We start from the raw sequence: 18,792 nt of genomic DNA on the forward strand, positions 1-18,792 counted from the left end.
AAAAATCTTATTCTGCTTCACAGGGTGATTTAATCCTTTCACGTTAAGACTGAGTAAGTTAATAGTATGACCCATTATTAATACTATTTAACAGAGAAATTAAAGTAATAACCAGTAAAATGGATATTAAAACCAAAGAATAAATCTTGAAATAGGGTAACCAAGCAAGAGATTTGGCTAACATCCAAGACAGCTCCCAGAAAGAGACACCCCCACCTCCCCCCTCCCAAAGTCAGAAGGCCAGCCAAAAGAAGGCTGGCAGCTACAGCTAATGACATCACCCTCCCAAAACAACCTACTGATTAAATTATTTTGTCTATTTCCTTCTGCTAAGGTCCTTACTAATTTTCAGTATTCCAAACCTTTTAAACTTCAGTGTGGAACTAGACAAGGTTGTCCCTTGAGCCCTTTTCCCTTTGACTTGGCTTTAGAACCCTTAGCCATTGCTTTTTGAGAATCTAATGATATTATTATTAGATATAATAATCTAATGATAGGGGACAAGCTCTCCTCTACAATCACTCTGAGCGCTGGTGCCCCACAAGGCTGTGTACTCAGCCCCCTGCTGTACTCACTGTACATCTATGACTGTGTAGCCAAGTTTCCATCAAACTCAATATATAACTTTGCTGATGACACAACAATTGTAGGCCGTATCTCAGGTAATGATGAGTTTGAGTACAGAGAGGAAATTAAGAACCTGGTGGCATGGTGCGAAGACAATAACTTATCCCTCAACGTCAGCAAGACGAAGGAATTGGTTGTTGACTTCAGAAGGAGTAGCGGACCGCACGACCCAATTTACATCGGTGGTGCGCAAGTGGAACAGGTCAAAAGCTTTATGTTCCTCTGGGTCAATATCACAAATGACCTGACTTGGTCCAACCAAGCAGAGTTCACTGCCAAGAAGGCCTACCAGTGCCTTTACTTCCTGAGAAAACTAAAGAAATTTGGCCTGTCCCATAAAACCCTCACTAATTTTTATAGATGCACCGTAGAAGACATTCTTCTAGGGTGCATCACAACCTGGTATGGAAGTTGTCCTGTCCAAGACCGAAAGAAGCTGCAGAAGATCGTGAACATGGCGCAGCATATCAAACAAACCAATCTTCCGTCCGTGGACTCACTTTACACCGCACGCTGTCGGAGCAGTTCTGCCAGGATAATCAAGGACAAGACCCACCCAGCCAATAAACTTTTCATCCCTCTTCCCTCCGGGAGAAGGTTCAGGAGTTTGAAGACTCGTATGGCCAGATTTGGGAACAGCTTCTTTCCAACTGTGATAAGACTGCTGAACGGATCCTGACCCAGATCTGGGCTGTACCCTCCAAATATCTGGACCTGCCTCTTGGTTTTTTTGCACTACCTTACTTCCCATTTTTCTATTTTCTATTTATGATTTATAATTTAAATGTTTAATATTTACTAATTTTAACTATTTTAATATTTTTAATATCTAATATTTATAATCCAGGGAGTGTGAAGCGCATAATCAAATATCGCTGTGATGATTGTACATTCTAGTACCAATTGTTTGGCGACATTAAAGTATAAAGTATTACTGGTATTCTAAGGAGAGGAACTGTTCATAAAGCTTCCCTTTATACTGATGACCTATTGCTTTTTATTTCTAATGTTGAGACTCCATTACCTCCTGTGCTTTCTCTATTTTCTTGTTTTAGCCAGTTTTCAGGTTACAAACTGAATTTACCTAAGAGTGAACTTTTTCCTCTGTAATTTGTTATCAATTAATATTAACCTTCCTTTTAAAATTGTAAGAAATCAATTTACCTATTTGGGTGTAACAATTACCAAGAATTATAAATACCTATTTAATGAAAACTTTCTTACCTTACATAATTTTGTAAAAAGGACACTATCAGACTGGTCGCCTTTTTCGCTATCCTTGATAGGCTGAATTAACTGTATTAAAATGAATATTTTACCTAAATTTATATACCTTTTTCAGGCATTACCCATTTTTATTCCTAAATCTTTTTTTGATTCTCTCGCTTCTATTATATCTTCTCATATACGGGAAAACAAACATTCTCGATTAAATAAAGTTCATCTTCAGCTCTTTCCAATGTTGTAAAATACATCTTTTCGCCATTAAAGTAAGAAATGCAATCATTCTACGGGCTGAAGGGGAAAGATTACTAGAAATTTTTGGTAGTCCAAAGATAGCAGTAATAGGGTGAGGAGAGATATCTATATTTAACACCTTAGAAATAATATTAAAAATGTCTCTCCAAAAAGTTTCAAAGGTAGGGCGAGACCAAAACATATGAGTTAAAGAGGCTATCTGCCCCGAACATCTATCACAAAAAGGATTAATATGCAAGTAAAAATGCGCTAACTTATCTTTGGACATATGTGCTCTATGAACAACTTTAAATTGAATTAGGGAATGTTTAGCGCAAATAGAGGAAGTATTAACTAATTGTAAAATCTGCCCCCAATCATCCACAGAAATGGTAAGCCCCAATTCCTGTTCCCAATCTACCCTAATCTTATCAAATGGAACTTTCCTAAGTTTCATAATAATATTATAAATCATAGCCGATGCACCTTTCTGACATGGATTAAGGTTAATTATCGAATCTAAAATATATGTAGGAGGAAGCATTGGAAAGGAAGAAAGTATAGTACTTAGGAAATTTCTAACTTGCAAATATCTAAAACTACCTTTGCAAAAACTACCTTTTTTTGGTTCTCCCAGACGATATTATGTTTGAATGTGGAGAAAATTAGAAGTAACCTTTATGATTCTTCATTTAAATTTGAACAGATTTGGGGATCTTTTATTCGATATTTTCATTTAATGTAATATATACCCTTCTTGTTTTTTTTTCACTGTTTTTAATGGAGGTCGGGATTGAGGACGTGATTTTAAGTTTAACTCTGTTTGGTTTCAAGTTAGCCCATTGCTTTGCTTTGCTTTTAGTTAGTTGCACGGTGGGTTGTTTTTTTGGGTTTTTTTTTTTCTTTTTTTCTATCGATATATATATAAAATTTAGTATACTATTATGTTATCTTGGTTTCTTATGTTTAAATTACATTGTAGTTTTTTTTTTGGTATTGATACCTTCTGTAATTTTATTATATTTTAACATTGTATTAATGTTTATATGGCTTACCTTTTGGTATACTTATTCAATAAAAAGATTTAAAAAGAAATAAAGTTCATCTTCAGAAATCTAAGAAGAATGGAGGTTTAGTTTTACCAAATTTCAGTGTAGCCTCCTGGTAAGCCTCAGGCTCACTCAGCTCACTTTCGTCTAGGGGGAGCTGCCTTCGGCCCCGCCAAACTATACCATCAAGTTTGTGTGGATGCTGTGTGATGTACTCCACCATGTCAAAAAACAGACAGTACACCATATGTGATTAAATGATTACACTTTATAACTCTTACTTTGACTATGTGGATAGTAAAGGACCAAAATAAGAACTGTTTAACTGTTTTAAAAAAAAGAAAAAGGTGCCATTATTATTAACCAGTTTGTGCACAGATCATTGGAGTTCTTACAGAACCAGGTCCCCCTTCCTCCAGTCGATGTCCTCCGAACTCCACTGACCCACGAATGAGACCACCCTCGGTGATTGACCAAACGCTCTACTCGAGTTTGTCGTTGTCTCCTCTCCTTGCCGAAGACCCTGAGCCTCGGACTCCCGCTCGGGGTCCGTTCCATTGCCCAGCTTATAGCATCGCGTCTCCTCTCTCTGTCCCCATCGCGCCTTCTCCCCAAAGCCCACAAACACAATAGCTTACAGACACATAAGAAAGAATAACATCTATACCAATTGCTTAGCAAATGAATACAATTCTCCATATCAGTAATTATGACCCAAACAAGCTGCTACCGTTAACTCAGCAGTTAACATTACAGAGAAGCTATTTTATTATAACATAACAAAGAAGCCATTTTATTAGCCTTAGCAGTCACATTAAAAAAGAAACCCCTTACATTAGGTTTTATTATTGGGTAGTCAATATATGGAATCTTACGTTTTGGACATATTATATTAACCGTGAGTACTGTCCGATATGGGTTTCTTTAGAAGCTAACTCTGTTAATAAATTTTCTATTATTTCTCTTCTCGGACCCTCACTCCCTTTATCCTTTATTAAACTAACTGAAAATTTGGTAGTTAGACATACTTTGAGGTCTGGGTACAACTTAGGAAACTCTTTGGTCTATTGAGATTTTCTTTGTCTAGTCCCATTTATTCTATTTTTTTTTTAAAAACTTCGATGACCGATTCAGTTTTTAAAGAATGGGATAGATTGGGTATTAAATGCTTCCAGGATTTGTTTATTGGAGGAAGTCTCCTGTTCGAGCAAATGTCAGCTAAATATAGTTTATCCAAAAATCACTTCTTTTATTATTTACAAATTAGAGATTTTCTGCATTCTCAACTATATACATTTCCTATAAGTCCCGGTGTAATTTTTAATTTGAAACCTTTTTATAATAGAAACATAGAAAATAGGTGCAGGAGTAGGCCATTCGGCCCTTTGAGCCTGCACCGCCATTTATTATGATCATGGCTGATCATCCAACTCAAAGAACCCCACCCCAGCCTTCCCTCCATACCCCCTGACCCCCGTAGCCACAAGGGCCATATCTAACTCCCTCTTAAATATAGCCAATGAATTGGCCTCAACTGTTTCCTGTGGCAGAGAATTCCACAGATTCACCACTCTCTGTGTGAAGAAGTTTTTCCTAATCTCGGTCCTAAAAGGCATCCCCTCTATCCTCAAACTGTGGCCCCTCGTTCTGGACTTCCCCAACATCGGGAACAATCTTCCTGCATCTAGCCTGTCCAATCCCTTTAGGATTTTATACATTTCAATCAGATCCCCCCTCAATCTTCTAAATTCCAATGAGTACAAGCCCAGTTCATCCAGTCTTTCTTCATATGAAAGTCCTGCCATCCCAGGAATCAATCTGGTGAACCTTCTTTGTACTCCCTCTATGGCAAGGATGTCTTTCCTCAGATTAGGGGACCAAAACTGCACACAATACTCCAGGTGTGGTCTCACCAAGGCCTTGTACAACTGCAGTAGTATCTCCCTGCTCCTGTACTCGAATCCTCTCGCTATAAATGCCAGCATACCATTCGCCTTTTTCACCGCCTGCTGTACCTGCATGCCCACTTTCAATGACTGGTGTATAATGACACCCAGGTCTCGTTGCACCTTTCCTTTTCCTAATTGGCCTCCATTCAGATAATAATCTGTTTTCCTATTTTTGCCACCAAAGTGGATAACTTCACATTTATCCACATTAAATTGCATCTACCATGAATTTGCCCACTCACCCAACCTATCCAAGTCACCCTGCATCCTCTTAGCATCCTCCTCACAGCTAACACTGCCACCCAGCTTCGTGTCATCCGCAAACTTGGAGATGCTGCATTCAATTCCCTCATCCAAGTCATTAATATATATTGTAAACAACTGGGGTCCCAGCACTGAGCCTTGCGGTACCCCACTAGTCACCGACTGCCATTCTGAAAAGGTCCCGTTTATTCCCACTCTTTGCTTCCTGTCTGCTAACCAATTCTCCACCCACACCAATACCTTACGCCCAATACCGTGTGCTTTAAGTTTGCACACTAATCCCCTGTGTGGGACCTTGTCAAAAGCCTTTTGAAAATCCAAATATACCACATCCACTGGTTCTCCCCTATCCACTCTACTAGTTACATCCTCAAAAAATTCTATGAGATTCGTCAGACATGATTTTCCTTTCACAAGTCCATGCTGACTTTGTCCGATGATTTCACCGCTTTCCTAATGTGCTGTTATCACATCCTTGATAACTGACTCCAGCAGTTTCCCCACCACCGACGTTAGGCTAACCGGTCTATAATTCCCCGGTTTCTCTCTCCCTCCTTTTTTAAAAAGTGGAGTTACATTAGCCACCCTCCAATCCTCAGGAACTAGTCCAGAATCTAACGAGTTTTGAAAAATTATCACTAATGCATCCACTATTTCTTGGGCTACTTCCTTAAGCACTCTAGGATGCAGACCATCTGGCCCTGGGGATTTATCTGCCTTCAATCCCTTCAATTTACCTAACACCACTTCCCTACTAACATGTATTTCGCTCAGTTCCTCCATCTCACTGGACCCTCTGTCCCCTACTATTTCTGGAAGATTATTTATGTCCTCCTTAGTGAAGACAGAAGCAAAGTAATTATTCAATTGGTCTGCCATGTCCTTGCTCCCCATAATCAATTCACCTGTTTCTGTCTGCAGGGGACCTACATTTGTCTTTACCAGTCTTATCCTTTTTACATATCTATAAAAGCTTTTACAGTCCATTTTATGTTCCCTGCCAGTTTTCTCTCATAATCTTTTTTCCCCTTCCTAATTAAGCCCTTTGTCCTCCTCTGCTGAACTCTGAATTTCTCCCAGTCCTCAGGTGAGCCACTTTCTCTGGCTAATTTGTATGCTTCTTCTTTGGAATTGATACTATCCCTAATTTCTCTTGTCAGCCACCGGTGCACTACCTTCCTTGATTTATTCTTTTGCTAAACTGGGATGAACAATTGTTGTAGTTCATCCATGCAACCTTTAAATGCTTGCCATTGCATATCCACCATCAATCCTTTAAGTGTCATTTGCCAGTCTATCTTAGCTAATTCACGTCTCATACCTTCAAAGTTACCCCTCTTTAAGTTCAGAACCTTTGTTTCTGAATTAACTATGTCACTCTCCAGCTTAATGAAGAATTCCACCATATTATGGTCACTCTTACCCAAGGGGCCTCTCACAACAAGATCGCTAATTAACCCTTCCTCATTGCTCAAAACCCAGTCCAGAATAGCCTGCTCTCTAGTTGGTTCCTCGACATGTTGGTTTAAAAAACCATCCCACATACATTCCAAGAAATCCTCTTCCTCAGCACCTTTACCAATTTGGTTCACCCAATCTACATGTAGATTGAAGTCACCCATTATAACTGCTGTTCCTTTATTGCACACATTTCAAATTTCCTGTTTAATACCATCTCCGACCTCACTACTACTGTTAGGTGGCCTGTACACAACTCCCACCAGCGTCTTCTGCCCCTTAGTGTTACGCAGCTCTACCCATATCGATTCCACATCTTCCCGGCTTATGTCCTTCCTTTCTATTGCGTTAATCTCCTCTTTAACCAGCAACGCCACCCCACCTCCTTTTCTTTCATGTCTATCCCTCCTGAATATTGAATATCCCTGAACGTTGAGCTCCCATCCTTGGTCACCCTGGAGCCATGTCTCTGTGATCCCAACTATATCATAATCATTAATAACAATCTGCACTTTCAATTCATCCACCTTGTTACGAATGCTCCTTGCATTGACACACAAAGCCTTCAGGCGCTCTTTTACAACTCTCTTAGCCCTTATACAATTATGTTGAAAAGTGGCCCTTTTTAATGCTTGCCCTGGATTTGTCGGCCTGCCACTTTTACTGGTTCAATATCCAATATTTATGGTATGTTGCTAGGAATGAGAAATGTTCCTATAGACAAAATTAATAATCTTTGGGAACAAGATTTACAGACCTCAATCTCTGAGGAAACTTGGAATGAAATTTTTAAATTGGTTAACACTTCATCGTTATGTGCCCGTCATTCCCTTTGACAATTTAACGTGGTTCATAGGGCACACATGTCTAAAGATAAGCTATCTCGTTTTTATTCGGATATATCTCCTTTCTGTAATAGATGTAATAATGGAGAAGCTTCATTAATTCATATGTTTTGGACATGTCCGAGCCTTGAAAGATACTGGAAGGAAGTATTTCAAACTTTCTCAGTACTTTTCAAGGTAAATCTTAAGCCTAACCCTTTGACCACATTATTTGGTATTGTTGGAGGAAAAGACTTTATTTTGGAGACACCTGATTTGCATATTTTGGCTTTTATCTCTTTTATAGGTAGGAGGGCGCTCTTGCTTAAATGGAAGGAAGCTGTTCTGCCTACTCATGCTCAATGGTTACGTGATGTTACGTCAAGCTTAAATTTAGAGAAGATCTGTTGTTCAGTTTTTGAATCTAGCCAAGACTTTTATACATTGTGTGGGCCATTTCTCAGTTATTTTCAAAACCTTTGATTTGTTGTAAAAGTACAGATGGTGGCTAATAATATATTTTATTATATGAAAAGGGTTTTTTCCTTTTTTCTTGCTTTTCCTAACAGCTGTGACTTTGGTAGTGGGTTTAGATTTTTTTTTCTGTATAACAAAATTATAATATTTCAATATTATGATTTAATTTAATTTTTATGAATACAGGTTTTGTGATTGTAATTGTATTTGGTACTTTTTTTTTACTTGTAATATATATCTTCTTGTACTCTGTATTGTTCTATGCAGAAACTAATAAAAATATTGAAGGAGTGTATACAGCTATTCCAGTTCAGATTCTGGTTAATGGTAACATCCAGGCATTGATGGGTGGGGATTCAGTGATGGGAAATCCATTGAATATCAGTGGGGGGGAGGGGTGTGAAGGGATAGGAAAATTTTCTCTTGTTGGATATCAAGGCCTGATACTTTAGTGGCAGAAAGGTTATTTTATTCTAATTTTTTGATCCTGGCATCTATGTATATCGGCAGTTTTTCCTATAAGACTCATTGACACTCTTTACCAATGTTGATTTGGTTTATAGCCAACAGAAAAATAATACAAATAGAAATGCTGTATTTCACTATCTTAATTTTATGGTCATGGAAAAAGCATATAAACAGAAACTGAGATTAAGACTGTATATTTCTGTTCATGTTCTCCTGATACACGGATACATAGCTGCTCTCATAGATACACCAACTACTTTTAACAACCAGCACAATTGCACAAAGCTGATGTTGTAACACAATTATCCAATACACTCATGGCATATTTAAGCGTTGACATAATATGACCAGATCTAATTTCATAGTTTCCAAAATAACAGACATCATGCATGTACTGTACTGCAGTTTTACTTGGGAAAATATTGCATTTCTAGTTGATAATCCCCAGACACACAATGGGTGAGCCACCAGTCGTTTCGGAGTTAAGAGAGTTAATATACTATGACCACAAGTTAGGGAGTGGATTCAGCAATTTTCTCTTAAGTACTTGAGATCTGCTTTTTTTCACACTATCAGAGGGTAAATTCCCAGACCCACACTTATTCCATTCAACGGGAATTCTGCAGATGCTGGAAATTCAAGCAACACACATAGAAGTTGCTGGTGAACGCAGCAGGCCTTCGTTAGTCCTGACAAAGGGTCTCGGCCTGAAACGCCAACTGTACCTCTTCCTAGAGATGCTGCCTGGCCTGCTGCGTTCACCAGCAACTTTTATGTGTGTTGCTGATTCCATTCAGACAAGATAGAAATGGTTGAAGATGTGACTTTGAGAGCTTTGACATTGATCTTCTTGGGCATAGAACAACCTATAAACAGCCAGCCTACAGAAGCTGCAGTGTTTTCACACAACACACACAAAATGCTGGAGGAACTCAGCAGACCAGGCAACACCTATGGAAAAGAGTACAGTTAACGTATAGCGCTGAGACCCTTCAGCAGGACTGAGATCAAGCAGATTTTATCTCGAGTGTGGTCAGTTGTCCTGAAGTTAACATCTGTGATTAAACTCTTGTCTTCTCTAACAAGAGAAATCAAAACTAAAATCAAACTGCTGGAAGAACAAACCAAAATGCTGGAGGAAATCAGCATTTCAGGCAGCATCTGTGGAGAGATGGAGAAAGTCAATGTTTTGGCCATCCCTTTGCCTCAGTTGCTACTGTTAGGCAGAAACGGATAAGGAATAAACAGAGCCAGTTGGGAGAAGGGCCGTGGTAGGTGGAGACAGATGATGGAAAGTGATATGGAGCCAGGTAAGAGATGGATAAAATGTAGATGGAACCAGATGGGGAAGACAATAGTAAGAGAGAAGAAACCCTGGTGGATGGATGTGTGGGTATCGACAGAGTTGAAAACAGGTGGGACAGGTAATGAATGTACATGGGGGTGGGGCTGAAAAAAGTTACAAAGAGAGGGAGAACCTAGGTGGACCGGTAGGAATGGGGATTGAACACCAAGAGTATGGGTTATCTGAAACTGGAAAATCCATTGTTTATACAACTGAGTCATGGGCTACACAATATTCAGGTAATTCACACTCTTCTTATTGGCTCTATTTACCACCTCCCAACCTCTGTTTCTAATGCCTTTCCTTAAGGAAAGAAACAGCTTTACAAGTACATGAGGGTGCAGATCCAGCAGAAACCCTGGATCTAAAAATCTGAAAGGGAAGAGAGAGAGTTGGACGCTCAGCAACCCACCAGTAGCATTTATATTTGTCAGTTCTTCAGTACTGTAATATCCATCTACATGCCAAACATTCAAGGTCTCACCTGAATGAGAACTAGGAGCAAGAGTGTATTTGTTAAGGATGGGGATGCAGTTAATGCCCACTGGAAAGAACACTTTGTGAAATCTTCTCAGCACGAACTGCTATACATGAACTTTCTCCATCTCATTTACATCTATAACTCCATCATTCAGGAGGGACTGTCGAAGACACTCCTCACAGTTGATTTCCCACAGAACTTCAAATCCCTCTCATACTTGCTCCACAATGACATGTAAGCCATGGCTCTACTCAATGGTCGACAACACAGCCGTTCTTGGTGAGCACTGGCTGTCAGATAAGACATCTTTGCCCCAAAACTTAAAGCAATTTTTCTCACTGCAGCATTGCACCTTACCTCCAACAACCTTCCTGAGTGCATGGAACTAATCCACGGAACTAACGGAAAGATTTTGAACCTATGGCATCTACACTCCACATTGAACATTAGCCCAAACTTCCCCGAAAGTCTCCAACATTGAGGCTTTATTTAGTTAGCTAAATTAGACGAGCCCTATCGTTTACACACTCAACAGCACACTTCCAATTTAGACCTGTTATTTTATCCACAAACCAGAAAACATCTGCAGATGCTGGAAATCCAAGCAGCACACAAAATGCTGGAGGAACTCAGCAGGCCAGGCAGCATCTACGAAAAAGAGTATAGTTGACGTTTCAGGCCGAGACCCTTCATCAGGTCTGGAGAAAAAAAGATGAGAAGTCAGAGTTAGAAGGCTGGGAGGGGGAGGGTGAGGACAAAACACAAGGTGATAGGTGATGTGCAGAAAGTGGGGGGGGGGAGGAAAGATGTGCTTGGGATCCCATCTTTCCCTCTCTTCCACTCCCCACCCCCACTTTCTGCTTTCCGCAGGGATCGCTCCCTGCACGACTCCCTTGTCTATTCGTCCCTCCCCATTGACCCCCCTCTCGGCACTTGTCTTTGCAAACAGAACAAGTGCTACTCCTGCCCCTACACCTCCTCCCTCATTACCATTCAGGGCCCCAGACAGTCCTTCCAGGTGAAGTGATACTTCATCTGTGAGTCTGGGGTCATCTACAGTATCTAGTGCTCCCAGTGTGGCTTCTTGTGTATCAGTGAGACCCAACGTAGATTGGGAGACTGCTTCGCCAAGCACCTACGCTCCTGTCTGTCAGAAAAAGCAGGATTTCCCAGTGGCCACCCATTTTAATTCCACTTCCCATTCCCATATGTCATTCGATGGCCTCCTCTTTTGTCATGATGAGGCCACACTCAGGTTGGAGGAGCAACATCTTGTATTCCATCTGGGTAGCCTCCAACCCGATGGCATGAACATCAATTTCTCAAACTTCCTGTAATTATTCACCCCTCCACTTTTAAGAATGCCCATTCCCTTTTCCCTCTCTCACCTTATCTCCTTACCTGCCCATCACCTTCGTCTGGTGCTCCTCCCCATTTTCTTTCTTCCATGGCCTTGTGTCCTCTCCTATCAGATTCCCCTTCTCCAGCCTGTATCTCTTTCACCAATCAACTTCCCAGCTCTTTACTTCATCCCTCCCCACCTCCTGGTTTCACCTTGTGTTTCTTCCTCCCCTCCCTCCATCTTTTAAATCTACTCATCTTTTTTTTTCTCCAGTGCCGCCAATGGGTCTCAGCCCGAAACATCGACTATACTCTTTTTCATAGATGCAGCTCACCTGCTGAGTTCCTCCAGCATTTTGTGTGTTACGTTATTTTAATCTCTGTCATGGGATGAGATTGCTGGGTGACAGAGATGGGTGAGGTGTGCTGAATTCCTCCTTAATGCAGTATTCAAAGTGGACAAGGCACATTCAGGCTGATATTGACATACTTAGGGAACCAGGAGCACACAGAAACACTGTTTTAAGCATTGAACCACCTACAAGCAACACTCCCTCTGCCCCATCTGTGGACGTGTTTACAAGTTCTACACTAGTCTCATCAGTCACTTCTTAAACCCGCAAAACTGAAGTCAAAGCAAGTACTTTGAACTTCGAAGTCATCCTCGATGGCCAGAGACTGCCTTGTAAGGACAGTGAAGAATATAAAACTGAAAATACCAGTACACAATTAGAGAGGTGAATATAATCAGGGTCGGCAGATGTTCTCGGACTTGCCTGTTTCACGCCCACGTCACTGTCCCTGAAGACGTGCCTCACCACGGGAATGCTCTTGGCGACATTCATTCTGATTTTAAACTTTTAGACCAGCCCACTTCTCTCAGTGATCCCACTTCACAGCCACGATGACCGGACCGGGCAGTCGCCCTCCCCGTCGCATCTCTGGTGGTGATCCCACTGAGCTGGAGCCATCGGGTTGGAGGGAGGGGGTGCCACGCTTTACTTCGCTCCCGTGTTTGTTACCGGGTAATGGCTGCTTTTGGTTGTCATGGAAACGTATTTCGTTGCCGTGGAGAGAACGCCGTTTGGGGGAAACGCCTACGGCAGCCGAGAAGGATCCTCCCCTCGCGTGGCACTGCGGTCGTAATTGCTTGAAACCAGTTCCCCGAGTTATTGGTATCTCGATGGCACCTTTTGTACGCCACGACGTCCCCAGGCTCCTCGTAGGAATATAATCAGGTAAAATTTGTCACTGAGTCTGGTTCATATTTAGACAAAGAGGAATTTTGTAGGGAATGTATTAAATGAAATGGCAGAACGTTCTGTCCTCAGTAAGGACCTAATCTTTGTCACACTCAGGTTGAAGGAACAACACCTTATATTCCGTCTGGGTAGCCTCCAACCTGATGGCATGAACGTTGACTTCTCTAACTTCCGTTAATGCCCCACCTCCCCTTCTTACCCCATCCTTTATTTATTTATTTATTTATTTATCTATCCATCCATCTTTTTTCTCTCTCTGTCCCTCTCACAGTAACTCCTTGCCTGCTCTCCATCTTCCTCTGGCGCTTCCCTCCCCCTTTCTTTCTCCCTAGGCTTCCCGTCCCATGATCCTCTCCCTTCTCCAGCTCTGTATCCCTTTTGCCAATTAACTTTCCAGCTTTTAGCTCCATCCCTCCTCCTCCTGTCTTCTCCTATCATTTCGGATCTCCCCTCCCCCTCCCACTTTCAAATCTCTTACTAGCTCTTCTTTCAGTTAGTCCTAACGAAGGGTCTCGGCCCCAAAACGTCGATTGTACCTCTTCCTAGAGATGCTGCCTGGCCTGCTGCGTTCCACCGGCATTTTGTATGTGTTGCTTTGTCCCCCTTCCCCTACACCTCAGTGAGTTCTAGAGTGGCCATTTCCAAATAGGAGGGCATTGCATACGTGGTCATAGGTTACCATATATATACAGTGTGTTTCAAAAAATTTATTTTTTATAAAATTTAAACCGTATTGCAAAACAACAATTGCAAACAGATGACCACTTTAGTTATTTTATTAAATAAAAATTCTACATGATACTTTCTTTGCCTATATAAATCCAGCAAAAACCTAGCTATTTCATCATTAATCAGTGATTTTCTGCCAGAGCCCTTTTTCCTATTCAATGATTCATCATTTTGCATAATATATACATGCATTCATAGAGTATAAGTAAACAACTGAAATAAATGAACATTAATTTTTACTCCTGCTGAAGCAGATATGCTAACCAAATTAACTTACTTCACAAACTAATGGAAGTAACCTACCTAGGCCTACCGTGGACTGCCAGGTATGGATGTCTATTTTTTGTATTTCTGCTCTTTACTTGCCATCTCCAGGAGTTTTCTGTTGGACAGTAGTTTTTTGTACATGGCTGAGCACTCTTCTGAGAAGTGTTTCTGTTTTGACTGAGTCCACTTGCAGATGGTTTCTGTCGTTTCTCCAAGCTGAGGTCATCATTGAAAAAACTTGTTCTGTGTGAGCATTGCTGCATGGAATAGAGAAGATAGAAGCACTCACCTTCTTCAGGTTTGTAAAAGAGACCTCAGATTTACTGAACAGCTTGAGATAACGTTCTTCAACTATGGCTATCTACCATCTCAGGAGTATTGATAATCGCCTCCACAATCCCATACTCTTCATATAATTCATCCATATCAATATCTTGAAGGTTACTGGCCTTGTCTGCATCACAGAATTCTCCAAAAGGTATGGCACTTGTTAGGCTCAATTTTGACACTGTTATGAAAGCTGTTTTCGGAGAAGTCATACCTGTCACTTAAGTACTTTATGACTCTTTCATAGAAAACAATGAAGTCTGCTTCACATTTCTTAGACACATCAGGGGTAGCTTGGTGTTCACTGCAAAGCCAAAGAAACAGTCCTTCACCCTTCTCTCAAGTCAGCCATTAGCTTAAATACTGAAATTATGCTGAATGACTTTGCTTCTAGTGCTTCAGTAGCGTCTGAGAACAATTTAAGAGTGTGACTGAGGAAGAAGAAATAGATCTCTGACGATTCACAGGCATTTCCCTAATCTCCAAAGCACTTCCACAGTACCTTGGGGCACTCCTCCTCACCTAGACTCTGAAAATAACTTCTTAGGACTTCCCAGCACTGAAGTATTCTGTCAATAGATGGTAAAAGAGAGAGCCATCTAGTCACAGCATGCTGTAACAGATAACAATTATCAACATCCACAAATCCACAGAATTCCTTTAACTGTGCTGTTCTTTTATCTGAGATGCTGAAATGGTTGTACACTTTGAGCACAATATTTTCAACATCAATTTCCAGTTTTCCTGTAGCGAATCTTGTGCATTGTACAAAATATGGGCCAGACAATTTGCAGCAATAATGTTCTTTTGAGCCATTTTCAGTTTTTGGTAAACACTGTTGTGTTTCCCATAGTTTACACTTGCATTGTCAACAGTGTATGCAGACACTTTATTCAGACCCAGACCTGACGTCTGTAGTTTAACCAGTAGCTGATTTGTTATGTCCTCTGATGATTCATTGTTATCGCTGTAAAAGTCAAGCAACACATGTTGCACTCCCTTCTCAAAATGAAACTATCTCAGAAGTATTGGGAAATTGTATGAAGCATCAGTTGCAACTGAAAAGGGCAAGCCATGCTCTTTGATATACTCCACATGCTTTTTGTACAGAATACGGTGCTAGAATATTTTCACACAGAGGTTTTGCTTTAGTTTTCCCACATGTTACACCTCTCCCTATCAATAAGTCACTGTATATTTCTTTGTCAACTTTACTCCACGATCAACACTGATTGTGCTTCACAGTGCCTCCACAATGCTGATGATGCATCACAGCATTTACACAGTTCTGCAGCCAAGATTTTGTCATCTTGAGTCGATCGAGCTGGAGAGAAAAATGATAACAATGATGACGTACCGACAGTATGAATGTTAACTTTATGTTTATCTGTGGTAGCGTGTCGTTCAACTGCACTTTTTCCTCTTACTGCCAGTCTCTACATCACAATGACATAGTGTACAAAAAGCATGAAAGTTATCTTTTCTGCTTTTAGCAATAAATCCATATTCTTTGGCCCATTCATGGTTAAATATAGTCTTCCTTTTCGGCATTTCTGTAAGGGCTTGAAACAAGAACAAGGAAGTCAACGACTCTCCACTGCGGTGGCAGCTTTGGGCAGACTGACCCTCTCAGATGTGCTGACGTGACTCGTACACTGCGGCTCATCAACAGTATTGACAACAGCAACTACATATAATAAAAGTATGTTAACGGTTGTTATAGCTTTCAGTTACCACTGTTTTAAGTATATCTGAGGTAATTTATAGAAGATTTTTAAATCAGACCCAGAAAAGGAGGACAAGTTAACGTCCGGCTCAAGGTGGCACCGGATGGGGGATAGAGTGTTCAAAAGCCGGACGTCCGGCCTTCCTAGTGAGTTCCACGCCTGCCACGACATGGAGTTCTTCCGTCGCCTCCATCTCCGAGCCCATTTCTTTGGCAAGGAATCCCCACCCTGCACAGATGGCCCTTTCCCCCTTCTTCAACCCTCCTCCTCTTCTTGCTTTGCCTGCTCTGGGTCTTTTCATCTCGAATTGCTGATGAGTCATCAACCGTTTCGACTTCAGCACTTCTCTCTGCTCCTCAAAGCTTATCCCCTCTGAACGTACTGCTCTCCACTCCCTCAGCACCAATCCCAACAGTACCATTGTTAATTTTTCCTCTAAGTTCAACCCTGCCCTTAAATTCACTTGGACCGTCTCTGACACCTCCCTCACATTTCTTAATCTCGGTCTCCATCTCTGGAGACAAACTGTCAACATCTTTTATAAAACTACTGATTCCCATGGTTATCTCAATGAACCCTCTTAACACTCTACTTCCTGTAAAAATGATATTCCCTTTTCTCAGTTTCTTCACCTCTGCTGCATCTATTCACACGACCCTGCATTTTGTTCCAGGACATCAGAGATGTCATTCAAAGAATGGGGCTTCCCTCCTTCTGCTATTGATGCTGCCCTCACCCACATCTCTTCCATTCCCCAAGCATTCGCACTTGCCCCATCTTCCTGCGGCCTCAACAGTCCCTCTTGTCCTTGCTTATCACCCCATCAGCCACCACATCTTCCTTTATCTGTAAAGGGATCCTACCATTAAACATATCTTCACCTCCCTTGCTCCTCCGTTTTCCTCAGGGATTGTTCCTTCTGCAGTTCCCTTGTCCATTCGTCCCTTCCCACTAATCTTCCTTCAAGCATTTATCCCTGCAAGTGGTCTAAGTGTCCACTCTTAAATCTCCTCCCTCACCTCCATTCAGGGTTCCAGGCAATCTTTCCGGGTGAGGCAACATTTTGCCTATTAAATCTGCTGGGGTCATCTGTTGTGCCCATTGCTTCCGATGTGGCCTCCTCCATATTGGTGAGACCATTTTAAACTGGGGAACCACTTCGTCAAACACCTCTGCTCCATCTGCCACAGGTGGGGCTTCCTGATGGACAAACATTTTAATTCCCATTCCCATTCCCATTCTGACATGTAAGACCATAGCCTCCTCTTGTGCCAAGATGAGATCAACCTTGGGGTGAAAGAGCAGCACCTTGTATTCTGTCTGGGTAACCTCCAGCCTGATGGAATGAATATCTATTTCTCCTTCCCGATGGGCCACATGGCCTAATTCTGCTCCAATGTCTTATGGTCTTCTCCCAGTGCTGCTGTGCTGCTTTTGTTACCCTGTACACATTATATTTGATTATATTAATAGACAATAGACAATAGGTGCAGAAGTAGGCCATTTGGCCCTTTGAGCCAGCACCACCATTCACTGTGATCATGGCTGATCATCCACAATCTGTGCACTGTTCCTGCCTTCTCCCCATATCCCTTGACTCGGCTATCTTTAAGAGCTCTATCTAACTCTTTCTTGAAAGAATCCAGAGAATTGGCCTCCACTGCCTTCTTAGGCAGAGCATTCCACAGATCCACAGCCCTCTGTGTGAAAATTTTTTTCCTCAACTCCATTCTAAATGGTCTACCCCTTATTCTTAAACTGTGGCCTCTGGTTCTGGACTCTCCCAACATCAGGAACATATTTCCAGCCTCTAGCGTGTCCAATCCCTTAATAATCTTATATGTTTCAATCATATCCCCTCTCAGCTTTCTAAATTCCAGTGTACACAAGCCCAGTCGCTCCAATCTTTCAACATATGACATTCCTGCCATCCCTGGAATTAACCCAGTGAACCTACGCTGCACCGCCTCCATAGCAAGAATGTCCTTCCTCAAATTTGGAGACAAAAACTGCACACAATACTCCAGGTGGAGTCTCACCAGGGCCTTGTACAATTGCAGAAGGACCTCTTTGCTCCTATACTCAACTCCCCTTGTTATGACGGCCAACATGCCATTAGCTTTCTTCACTGCTTGATGTACCTGTATGCTTACTTTCGGTGACTGATGAACAAGGACATCCAGATCTCGTTGTACTTCCCCTTTTCCTAACTTGACACCATTCAGATAGTAATCTGCCTTCCTGTTCTTGCCACCAAAATGGATAACCTCACAGTTATCCACATTAAACTGCATCTGCCATGCATCTGCCCACTCACCCAACCTGTCCAAGTCCCTGTATTCTCATAACTTTCTCCTTACATTTCACACTGTCACCCAGTTTTGTGTCATCTGCAAATTTGCTAATGTTACTTTTAATCCCTTCATCTAAATCATTAATATATATTGTAAATAGTGTGGTCCCAATGGTATGTAATAATTTTACTGTTAAATACAGTTTGTGGAAAAGTTGTAGACACATGTAGACACATTCTGATACATTTGCATTAACGAACAGGTGTCACTAATAAATTGGCCACAGAGTGTATGTTTCCTTGTTCTTTACTAAATTCAGTTCTCAACATCCAAGGTTCCCTTACTTTGCTATTTTTGTCCGTCCTTCTTACTGTAACATTCCTGTCCTGTTCTTTGTGTAATTGATCTTTATGTAATTGATCTTTATGTAATTGACACCCTTCTC

At 41.3% G+C, this 18,792-nt stretch overlaps 1 protein-coding gene across 1 annotated transcript in view; it reads right to left on the reverse strand.

Moving 5' to 3' along the window:
- The window catches only part of LOC134343761 (cilia- and flagella-associated protein 69-like), a 182,941-nt gene extending 168,403 nt beyond the window's left edge, over positions 1 to 14,538 (reverse strand). Inside the window, exon 1 of the mRNA XM_063042501.1 lies at positions 14,365 to 14,538. Within this exon, the coding sequence (XP_062898571.1) occupies positions 14,365 to 14,538 (174 nt within the window). The remainder of the gene's footprint in view (positions 1 to 14,364) is intronic.
- Between the last annotated feature and the right edge of the window lie 4,254 nt (positions 14,539 to 18,792).

Source organism: Mobula hypostoma, chromosome 3, assembly GCF_963921235.1.
Source record: "Mobula hypostoma chromosome 3, sMobHyp1.1, whole genome shotgun sequence".
NCBI lineage: Eukaryota > Metazoa > Chordata > Chondrichthyes > Myliobatiformes > Myliobatidae > Mobula > Mobula hypostoma.